The sequence below is a fragment of the Pieris rapae genome, chromosome 9 (genome assembly GCF_905147795.1).
Source record: "Pieris rapae chromosome 9, ilPieRapa1.1, whole genome shotgun sequence".
NCBI classification, from domain to species: Eukaryota; Metazoa; Arthropoda; class Insecta; order Lepidoptera; family Pieridae; genus Pieris; species Pieris rapae.
The window spans coordinates 5,314,297-5,327,115 of record NC_059517.1 but is presented as its reverse complement, the minus strand read 5'-3'; the positions used below and the strand labels follow the sequence as shown (position 1 = coordinate 5,327,115).

The window sequence follows — 12,819 nt, the reverse complement described above, 5'->3', positions numbered from 1 at the left end:
TAGAATATAGAATTAACATTGAGCATTGTAGTTCTGTCATTGTTCTGTGAGACATAGTCGGATCTTCATATAGCTATTGATACCTAACGCTTTGTTATATAAATACTTTTTACATATACTTTAATAAAACTTCAATTTACAATATAGTAACTCTGGATTTTAAAGAGAAATATTGTTGTTATTTTGCTGTTTGCAGCTGTAATATAATAATAATAATTAGAATAGTGAATGTTTAATGTTAATTTAATTAGTGTTAAAATTTAGCATAAATGTTTTGTTTTACAACTATAACCTCTCATATAGTAGAGGTTTGAGTTTTTTTAATAGTAATTCTTCTTCATTACTTTATTTCATTATGATTATTATTAAATGTTGCTGCTCATGACAAACTATCCGTTACTTGGAGGCATAATGTGGATCCAATGATGTATAAGCCCATTTGCTAGTAACTAAACCATAAAACAATTCATAGCCATTGACCTAAACTAGAAATAATAATAATTATACTGCTGCTTTAATTACGTAATTAAAGAAAAGTTGGAGGCTATAAACTGTAAATGCTTATTATCATATTCTCTTAGCTTATTATTTTTCACATATTACTAAGTTTCAGTATCATGACCACATAACAAAATATTAGCGCTATATAATTAAAACTTTAATAAATATAAATGCTTGTTTACGTTACATAATAACGTATAAAAGAATCCCCTAAGTCCACAAATCAACCATTGAAATAATATAGGAAATTTGAGAAAGAGATGTAGATTCTCTCTAACAAATTCCCTAATGACGTCATTTAAAGAAACCCGCGCTCGATGTAATTCTTAATGCAATAAGATAAACTTGGAATTCCGTGGTTCCAAACACAATTGAAATAATACACCAGCAGTGTTCGTCAGAATAGAACGTCACTAATAATCAGAAATCCATGCTAACATTATTTAAACTAAGAAAAAATTCAAGATTAATTTAATAGACAAGTAATTGCTTATATTTTATTGCACATTTTATACTCGCACATACCATTGTTACATTTGCGACGTTAAATTCAGCCGTCGTATCCGAAAATTGGGAGCCTCGCCTAGGCGTGGGTAGGAAGGATGTTTAAAGCGATATCACAAGGTGCTTTTCGCAATCTCTCTAATAATACGTAAATATTCCTGATTTTGGCAAAGCTTGTGGTATCCAACGTTAAAATTTACAATTTTATTTGCTTAAATTGACTCTGGTTGTAGCAATACTGAAGAGATCGGGTCTCCACTATGTATACTATAGATATATGAAGGTATATATTTCATATCTATTCTTATTACGAATACCTGTTTCTAATAAAAGTCGTCATGCCGTAGTCAAGACGCCTGCTTCAGGTCAGAAAGTTATAACATTGTATATATCTTTAATAAATATAATAGAGGGACATTATATAATGAAATGGCTAAGCAAAAGTACAAATCTCAGTTCTCATATTTCCTATTTTCTTTGAAGTTCGCATACTCCAAAGCTTTGAATAGAAAGCTAATAAGATATGGGAGCCATTGTGCATTGCCCAATATATTATTGAGTTTATCGAAGATCGGAAATTCTCAAGAGTACAATATAAAGCTTCTGCTCTTGAAGATATCTCAAGATTATTTTATCTTTTATTTCTTAATAAGTCCCGTAAATAGTGTAGTAATAAAATGAAACCATCGCAAATAATAATAATAATATTCATTTATTTCTCATAAAAACTAACAAATAAGTGAAGTGTGTGAGTGAAAACTCTTCGAATCAATAAATCAACAAACTACATTCATTTCTATTAAGTAACTTTTGACAATAATTAAAATTCAAAATCAAAATTATTTATTCATGTAGGTAACATAATGTACACTTAAGAACGTCAAAAAAAGAAATATACATTAAATGCTTCTAATTTTACATTTACTGCCACTTCTCAAATCAAGGGCGTAGAACGGAAGAGAAGAACTGGCAATAAACTCTCCACCACTCTTTTTAATCGCCAAGTTTTTTCTTTTACATAACGTTTGTAATGTGCTGCAACCATTACACCACGTTCCATATAAAATCTTGATTAATAAAGAAAAAAAAAAAATTAAAAACAAAGATTTGTCCTCTATCAACAGGATCGAAATAGAAGCATGCACTTGCATTCTCGTGGGAACGACAAGTAAATACGTAGTAGAAACAATATCACCGCATACACGAATTCAAGTACGACCAGTCACCACAAGTAGCATCCGTTCACGAGTATGACGCATGGCCAGCCATCGGCCATGATCATAATCATCTTAGTTCAGTTATTAAGTTAATGATATTTAAATTACATATCTATAATTATTAAAGCTATTATAAGTATAGGAATTTTTAGAGAATGGAAATTATTTATATTGACATGAAATATGTCCGATTCAGTATAATATGTATTAATGTAAAACTTTTGCTGTGAACAGGAAACATAGTCAACCAAAATCCTTACTATTTTGAAAGTTTAAACGAATTACATTTATTTAACGTAAAATAGAGCGTTAGACCGGGTTTGTAAAAGTTTAATTAAAGCTAATAATATATTTGACTGTAATTAAGTCAACTAGAAAGCGTGCGTCACGTAACAGGCTTTTTAGAAGTTATTCTATTTAAAATACCAAGATAGCGATCTGCTGTATTTAAAACTGCTTTATGGTAATTTAAGGTAACATTATCTTTTGAAGACTAGCCTTTTTACTTAATAAAATAAAATTAACAAGCAATATATTGTAGAAAACATTCTAGAAACTTTACTTGTAGCAGTAGAGTTTTATTTATTATTATTATTGCATTTCCCTTGACGATATGGTGTTGGGTTCAATTTCTAATCAAATAATACGAGTTGTAGTTATGGCATACTAAAACTTACTATAATACCGCAAGAATTTTTTTTCTCATTCCCTAAATATCATAAACAACTTAACAAAGGAGATTTATTTTTTAAGACTAACGACATTCAATTCTCTATTAAATTATGGGTATTATAATTTTACGTTTTTTTCAGTTGATCAAAGTGACACCGACATCGCTTACACTAGACAGAATGGATTTTAACGCTGCCGGGACCTACGCCTGTGAAATTGCGATGGAAATTCCTTTGTACTCGAAACTGTCAAAAATACACGAAGTCAATGTTATAGGTAAGTGAGAAAAACGATTTCCTGTATGTAGAAGATTGCATTCTCAACCCTATTCAAAAAACAATAATCATATATAAAGTTGTTGGAACCAGTGAAAAAAAATAGTCTGTGTACTCATGTACACGCGTTAGAAGTTATAATTCTTTGGCGTATGGAAAAAAATAACTAAAATGGTATGAATGTGATTAACAATAAATATTAAAATTAATCAAAAAGATTTTATTTAAATAAATAAATAATTAGTAAACACTATCACCGTCGTATATGAAATTGATTTAAAACATCAAAATAATATTTATTTATACACACTATTTAATTGTACTGTTACGAAACACATGTTCTAAATATAAAAATAGTAGAATATACAACTTGAACATAGTTATCGATTTCCATGCCATCCAGACCTATCTTTACGATGTCAAATTTAGGTGTCGGTGTGCGCGCGCATCGTAAAAATTCATTCTTATCATTTTTCTCCATCGCGCCAAAAGAAGTATGACTTGAAAAATAATCAGATAACATTATCTGATTATTTTCATCAATGTAATTAAATTTGTTTCTGAATAACGGTCAGAGAATTGAAGCTTTATTTATTATCTATGTTATTGGATCCGTGTTGGCACAGCTTTTGAATCCTCGCTGAAATCGTGGGATATTTTCTTTATGTGCCTAATAATTGAGGAATTTACCTAACATACTTCCTTAGATTAAACCATAATTAAGTTTCAGAAAGCAATCAATCAAAACTTTCCTGTTTATAATATTAGTTTTGATTACTATTTAATTATACAAAACAATGTAGGTGTTTAAGATATGTTTTATGATTAAATTTGAATATTAAATGACTGACTCTCAGAAATTGAACTGTTATATTGACAGATAAAATTTTAAATTAAACAATATTCACCGCAAAGCCTTTTCGTGCTAAAGTAATCTGGAACTACTAAGATCAAAGCCTTTTATAGTTAACTTAAGTGATTAAGAGCGGGATTATTTATAGCCGTTTGTCGTATTTTTATATAAAATAAAAATAAATCAGTGGCGCTACAATCTCTTTAGGCCTCAGATTTCTGAATCTGTTTCATGATCATTTTTAAATCTAATAGGCAAGTAGGTGATCAGCCTCCAGTGCCTGACACACGTCGTCGACTTTTTGGGTCTAAGACATGTCGGTTTCCTGACGAGGTTTTAAATCGCAAGCAAATGTTAAATACGCACATAGAAAAAAAATTTCATTGGTGCATAGCCGAGGATCGAACCTAAGACCTCAGGTATGAAAGTCGCACGCTGAAGCCACTAGGCTAACACTGCTCATTGAATTTTTATGTACTGAGTATATTACATATACACATAACACGAAAGAGCCGTAGAACTTTGCCGAGTATTGTGTAGAAAACTGCAATCCGTAAATTCGTGACTGCGTTCGTGCGATAGAACCGCCTAAGGAGTTTAGAACTTAGCCATCGTCGTGTTATATTTTCTTCTAAACTCAAAGTAAATATAAAGCCCTAGTTCTAAATATTAAATTCCTACTCAGATAGTAAAACATATGATAATACATTTTTAAACACTGCGCTTCCAAAATTGATCTATCGTCTGGTGTTAATTATAGATAACTAAAATAAAAAATATATATTTCAGCAAACATTTGGTTTGCTTGAAGCTTTATCCAATGATAATAAATGAGTCTAAGAACACCCAACAAAAGCACTAGTATCTTTTTTGTATTTATTTGGCAGAATTAAACAAATAAAATTAAGTAACTCCATGTAATTAATAAATGTGAATTATGTATTCACTGATTTACATCTGTCTGTTCCAAGAATAATATTCTAAGAAATATTTCTAAAGGACCTGTCGCTTCCAAGTAACGCATAAACAGAACACAAATAATAATATAATACTAAAGAAATAATAATAAAGATTGCGTGTTATCTTACACACAAATAAATATGACGTGTCATTACAAAACCACTTTTGTATGAAATTGTGACGCGACCCGCTGGCCGTCTTAGTTTTGATTCCATTATACCATAGTAAATGAACAGTTGAAGCTTTTGGTTTAATGTTTTGTATTAACTACAATCGTTATCATTTAATAATATCAAATATAAAACATGTACAGAATACATATTATTATTCACAAAATTACTTACCATTCATTAGAGAGCTACATGATTCCGCTTTCAAATCTTTTTTATTAGTTATATTAATCAGTGTGGTGTTTATATTGTTTAAATTTATATGCTAAAATATTAAGGGCCTGTTTCACAATGTCCGGATAAGTTCGAAATAAGCTATTTATTACTTATCGGTAGGATAAACTAGTGTTTGTTGCGTTTCACGACTTCAGATAACGCTTTTCGTCATGAAACGCGAAGTTTATTCGGAACTTTTATCTTCCAAATAATTTATGTGTTGCATAGTTAATTGGTACTTTATCCATACATTGTCAAACAGGCCCTAAGTGTATTGCAATCAACTTTTGCACTAAAAAACATAACTACCAGAGAAATTTGTTACACTATCCTCTTACTGTAATATTATATGTTTATCATATCAATTTTCCTGTTATAAGGAAAACCTTCACAATGCATTATCACAAAGAGAAAACATTACATCAGACTATATTGTGATTCCTTTGATGTGTTTCGAAAGCGGTAGTATAAGTTTTTATGTACGCGTGAATAAAGAACTTTAAAAAAATACTAAATAAAACACTCAAGTAATCTATTGTACCCTATCTATGTAGCTTAAAGATAATATAATAAATAGCTACAATTGCTCATATACCAATACAATACAATATAATAATACACAATCCAGGAAAATGCAAATTATGGGAAGATTGGCTGACCTAACAATATATTTATTTTCTGTATTGTGCAAAAAAATACAATTATAATTTGGCGCTACAACCAGAAAACTATTATTAATTATAACTGCCAGCTGAACCAACTGCCCACTGAAGTATTTCCGAACCAATTCCACTTAGGGTCATTCAAGAAAAGAGCGTACCAATTCTTAAAAGGCCAGAAACGCACTCGTCCTCTGGCATAGAGAGTGTCCATGGGCGGCGGTATCACTTAACTGGTGAGTCTCCTGCCCGTTTGCCACCTGTTCAATAAAAAAATATATATATAAAAAAAATATATTAATTAATGCGATTAATGAAAGCCACTAGGGCACAGTTGGGATTCGAACACATTACCTTAGGGTTGAGCATCAGGCTTACTGCATTATTTCTGTTTCATCAATGTTAAAATATAATAATTGATTAACAACAATACTTTTATGATATAAGACTCATTGTTTATTGTATTTGTAGTTCGCCAAAAACACCGTCCAAAAATAAAGATAAGACAACAAAAGTTATCACCAAATGGCGACTTGGAGGCCACCTGTCACAGTTCAGCGGCCTATCCAGCACCACATCTCACATGGCTGGTCAATAATGTTAAGGTAAGTAAAAATAATTGTAAATACAAAGAAAACACTTTTTTAACGGATAAAAGTTATGTATTATTGTAAACTTATAATTATTTAAACATAATTTAAATTTAATCGACGTTTCGCGTTTCGTTTAAATTTTGTTAAAATAATTATAAGTTTACAATAATACATAACTTTAATCCGTTAAAAAAGTGTTTTCTTTACATGTATAAAAGGTAATGAAACACAATACTAAATTCTACATTTTCACTAGTTTTTTTTAATACTGGTACAATTTTAAAATCATGTTTAAAGGTACAAGAAAGTTGATTGAAATTTTCCGTTTCCACGCGAACGACGTCCCGTGGGCAACCCGCTAGTAATTGATAAAATACAATATTATAATATAAAATACATCTTACTTAACGGTGAAGGCCTGAAGATACCTGTATACGTTTCATTTATTAGTATTTTTCAGATCATTAAACGATATTGTTATTACATACAATTAACTAAAAGGCCGGCAACGCACTCGCGAGTCTCTGGCATGAGAGTGTCCATGGGCGGCGGTATGACTTAACATCAGATGAGTCTCCTGCCCGTTTGTCCCCTGTTTTATAGAAAAAGAACAACATACAGCGTACAATAATAATATTTCAATATTAGAATAGTACTATCTACAACTTTATCTAAAATATGATTAATTCATTAAAGAAAAAAATATAACTATAATAAATCTATACATTTATAATATTTACGCGACTATCAAATAATGTTATAACAATATTGCTGCAAACCAAAAGTTATGTATTTTTTTATAATATACATTTTGGTTTATTGGCCACAATGAAAGCAATTTTACAAAAAGAACAACTTTGTGGTAATATAAGCAACTGAAACAATCGAACTTCAACTTTTTGTAATGTTTACAGATAAGCAAAACAGTTGATTATGTAGTTATTTTTGATTTCAAATATTTTTCTTATCCGGTACACTCTTGGCGGTCGTGATCGCTATGTAGTAGTGGTAATGGAAAGGGCAGATGTGATGCCTATTAGAGGTCATCCTGCTGCACTGATTCAGTGAACCTCCTGCAGCAGACTTGATCTGATCAGTCCAACGCGTAGGTGACCTGCCGAGCGATCTAGTGCCTTCCACCTTCCCCTGGACGACAAGGCGTTCTATGGACTGATCACCACGCCGAAATACGTCCGAAGAATGTAAGGATGCGAGATTGTACTGTTGAAAAAGACGCTGCTTAATACCGAGTTCTTGAAGTATCGAGACGTTTGTACGAATCTCAGTCCTTTCAAATATTGAATGGCTGTAAAATTGCTATACCAAAAACGTATTATTAATACTCATGAAGGAAATATAAATAGAAATTTATCAAGCGAACTATCCTCGTCCAAGTAACTACGGTCCAATTAGCGACACCATTTATTATAGGCCACACGGTCGTCAACTGTTCATAAATAAACTATTTAGTTATTTTAAATTGATCGGTGCGAAGGCTTTGCAAGTTTCATAGTTAATTAAACAGATGACTATCGATGATCCATTATTTTGTTCGATACACCATGAATCCACAACTCGTGATTGCTAATGTTTGGATTCATTATTTGAAGTGACAATAGACAAAGCTACATAAATTACAAACAAAAGTTGTTTCCTTTTGTTCCAAATTACTTTAGTTTTTGTTTTATTTATGATTATTTTAGAATCTAAGAGCCAACCGACGGGACTTCGTTTAATTGTGATCGATGATGTGTCTATGGTAACTTCAAGGTCAGATTTTGTTTACCAATCACAATCAAACGAAACACGAATTCGTTGGTAGGTATATCGTTTTAAATTTCTCCTAAGTGAATCGTACCATATATTTATAAAAAGAGCCACGATTTTTTACCAACTTTAAAAAAAGCGATGCACTCTCCCGACCAGTTAATTTATATACTACAACTTAAAAATAACGTTATTATTATTTCTGCGTACATTTACATGAATACAGCGAGTTTGTGTTTTAGATGTAAAATGTTAAATGTATTGCAATCTTGATCAGGTGTAGTAGTCACTAAAACTAATGTAACTAGGCATTTATTTTTATATATACAGATTTTACATTCTCTGTATATATAAAAATAATGAAAATTTAACTGAAATCTATAATATTTTATTTAGTCATTCATTACATCATTCATCTAGCTGTATTGCGATGCTGATGTAAATTGTATAGTTTCTAAGATGATAATTGTTTTTATTTATATTGTTAAATAAAGAATTAGTTTAACAAAAAGGTTTTCCAATTAAAGCCTGTTCATAAAATCCTTTTAATACTCGGCAGTTGTGGTAAACATTTTCATAAGCAAAACAGGAAGTTATTAAATTTTTACGTTCAGACCCACTTTGAGAACGTTGAACAAACAAGATATATTACAATTTTGTTTATATTTTTTTTCGTTTTTCAGTTTAATTATTTATTTATATTATTAGTAGATATACACTCAAAGTTCTATTCATAATACATTAAAAAATGGCTATACAATCTTATAATAATTAAGCAGCAAGCATATGGATTTTTTTCAATTTCTTTTTTAAGAACATTGTTGTATATTGATTTTCTATCAATTGGTTGTGTATTTTTTTTCTCATTCAGCAGGCTATTTCATATCGCCAAATTTTGACATTATTTTGGTACTATAGGTAGTCGTTAGTGTTTTACATGTATTCTTTTATTCCTAATGATTTTTCATATTAGGTATAAAATATAATTAAAAGTCCAGAGTCTAGACTATAAGCCTTACTTTGAATCTCATTCTCAGTATCATAGAGCTTGAAGCAATTTGGATTCAGATATCTTTCAATTTACTGAATACCTCTAGGTATAGTTAAATTTCTCAGTAGATAATTAAATCTCGCAATATCAAACATGGTTCCAGTGGGGACAGGGAGTGCTGTAATTGACTTGCCGTTCATGTGTAAACTGTTTGGGAGGCAAGCTCTAGGTAACGTCAGGGTAAATATTTAAACAAGTTTATCGAACATATTGGAATACTAAGAGAATCGATTTGATACTTTTATTTGTTCGGCTCCCAATTTAGAAAAAGTATAGTGACTTTATAAGCGTAATTAAAAATGGTTAATCACTTTATTAGCCTCCGATCTATTTGGACCTATTTATACCTTCTTCGTAGAAGTAGGTGTTGCTTCGTAAATCGTGAAACCAATAACCTAACAAATTAAATAATGTATTATATAATATATCTACTGAAAATCATGAACAAAAACCCCAATTATTCTTTTTAGTTAAACAATAATTGGGGTTTTGTTTATTTTTTTTTTAAATGTGTCATAATGCAATACAAAGACATCACTTTACAAGATTACTGCTATATACTTTATTACTGCGTAATCCAGTAAAATTCCCCCTAACCATAATCTATAATTAGGAAGTATTTCCTGGAATAATTGATTGGTGTACTGCGTCCTTAGTTGAGGAAGCTATGTATCTTCATTTACTCTGATTTTAATGGAGATGCATGGTAATAGTGTTGCTAAAGTTGAACATTTATTTCAATATATTTATATTGACATTTGTCTATTATGACATCATTCAAGTTTGTGTTAATAGATTATGAAATAATAATAACATTAGAAAAAGGTTGTTAAACTGGCGCTCGCTAACAACGTTAAAATGTCCTTTAGACGTAAATTTAAGGTAACAAGCCATTTTAATTGATTTGTAATATGTATTTTAAAACATGTGATTTTGTAATATTACGTCTTAGTCTTTCAGAATTATACGACGTCGACTCGCATTCACTGTGTATATTATGTAAACTCGGACATTTCGATCTTAACTTTACCGAACTGTACATATTTTTCTTGTTCCTTCGTTCAAATTTCATAACAATATTTGTGGATCTATTGCATTATTAAGTATATTTATGTTTAATATTGATAACCTTGGTTGCGCATTTCATCTAATAACATTTTCTAAGATGACTTAAACAATGATACTTTCGTTATAAGGAAGCTAAATGTACCCATAATTGGTTATTTAATCGTTATATACTATTTTGGATTAATAAATAGCAAAACAATGGAACTGGATTGCACAGATTCAATATTCGCATTAATTATCGCGCTTGAAATGACAGCTCTCAAATGCACTACATCCTTTTGACAAATGAAAGTATTATTTTACAAATAAATTATTAAAATAGATTATATATTTGAAGATATTGTACCTGTGTATATGTACCTGTGTGTACGATACCTCTGAGATGCTCATCATATCCATGTTGGATATTATGATAGTCGTAAGCATCTTTTTAGATTTTCTTTAATCTGAACAAATTCGATTATAGTATTTTATTAAACCTTATTCGTGCACGAATTTTAATATATTTTTTTCCAGGAGTGGCACAAATTCTCTGATCACTGACTTATTACTCTTTTTGCATGATTACAATCATAAATCTTACTTCCGAACAACATAATTAAATAGAGATCGCGTTATTCTTACAATACTCTATAGCATACCCTAAAATTAGATTCTCGTCTGCGGTCGACCCCTCTTGGCACCACTCATACGTTTTACTGGCAATCTATTGTATATAAAACGTCAATTCATTAGATAAATTAGAACTAGCACTTTTCTGTTTATTGCAGGTCGATGAAAGGTTAACAATTCCTCACGGCACAGTCAATGTCCACCGATACCATCATGGAATGCCGTTGACCCTTACCAACTCGTCTTTGCGTTTCCCACTTTCAAGCCTTCAACTACACCCGAACCAGACTGTTGACATCACCTGTCTGAGCACCATACCTAGTTATCCTACTGTGGGGGAAGGTTATGCTGACATACAGAATCAGACTATCACAGGTAAGATGATCCTCAATATACAAAATTGTCCTGTTAATATGTTAAAACTATCGTTGGTAGTATCATACCATCAACATGGTCTCTTCGTTGAGTGTGATGTACACAAGTGATTAATGAAACTGCTTTTTGATCACTGATAAACGCCTCTTAAAACTTTTGAAATTTTATTTAAGTTTTTTTAATATATTATTTATTATTTTTTTATATTTCAGTACTATTATTTTACTCTATGTTCAATTTACCTGGAAGATTATAGTTCGACTTATTAAATGGATCATGTTTATTTTTTCAGTAAACCTAGTTCGATTGGAACCAGCGCCTACTCAACTACCTGTCAAAATATTAAGCAGCGAACAGAATAAATCGGAACGACTTAAAATATACAACTATCTTATTATCATGATAGGCATAATATACTATAATATATTGGGTGTTTAATGTATACTGAAAAAAAAACATTTCGAATATACTAGAGTTCCGAAATAACAAAATATTTCTTACGGAATCTAATTATTAATTTGTGATAAATTATATTATGCTGTACTTGAGTTTAATGAAGATAATTTACTTACGAAGTTGGCAAGTTAATGTCACCTCTTAAGCCGATAAATTATGTAAAGTTAACTTTATGTTGGTAATAACAATTGAATTAATTATTTTAGTCTCCATAGTATACACGTGTAAAGACAACTGCGATAATGAGGCTTATATTGCCAGAAAATAACGGCTTAGTTTACAATATTTTATAAATAAATTTTATTTCCATCTACGAACGTAGATAACGCTTCTTTGACTGCTTTGTAACTTTTACAAACTTATGTACGCAAAAATATGAGACTGAATATAAATTAAAATTAGGCTTGTCCTAATTATGCCCCTTTGAATTTCGTATACCCGTTTCGCCTAACCCTTAACAATCTGATTTTATTCATAGTTTTTTTGTTGGTTTGGTATTTGGTCTATATATATGTTTCTTATTAGTAGATTAGGCGAATATACAACTTTTCAGTTAAAATTTCAGTATTGTGTTCGGTGTTTATCCCTTTTTACGTACGATATAACTAAAGCTTTTGGACATATTTATTATGTAATAGCGATCTATTAAACTTAATATAGTAAATTTCATTGTATTTGCAAGTTGCAACAATCAATTCATGTTTTTATAACATATATATTTAAAAATACGTAAAGGGGTAGTCATTTTCATACTACAATGACCGGAGGTGATTGATCTCAATTTAATAATAAAAGTCATTTCGCTTCGGTTAAATTAAATTTGTTCATTGAAAAATCATAAGCAGATGTTTTATTTATCTGGTTATTGTT

General features: G+C 30.4%; 1 protein-coding gene across 1 annotated transcript in view; it reads left to right on the top strand.

The window, feature by feature from the left end:
- LOC111001444 overlaps positions 1–12,560 on the top strand; it is a 37,702-nt gene extending 25,142 nt beyond the window's left edge. The window contains exons 4-7 of the mRNA XM_045629653.1: positions 3,035–3,170; positions 6,499–6,632; positions 11,277–11,493; positions 11,786–12,560. Coding sequence (XP_045485609.1) covers positions 3,035–3,170; positions 6,499–6,632; positions 11,277–11,493; positions 11,786–11,931 — 633 coding nt within the window. The 3' untranslated portion in view covers positions 11,932–12,560. The remainder of the gene's footprint in view (positions 1–3,034; positions 3,171–6,498; positions 6,633–11,276; positions 11,494–11,785) is intronic.
- The last annotated feature ends 259 nt before the right edge of the window (positions 12,561–12,819 follow it).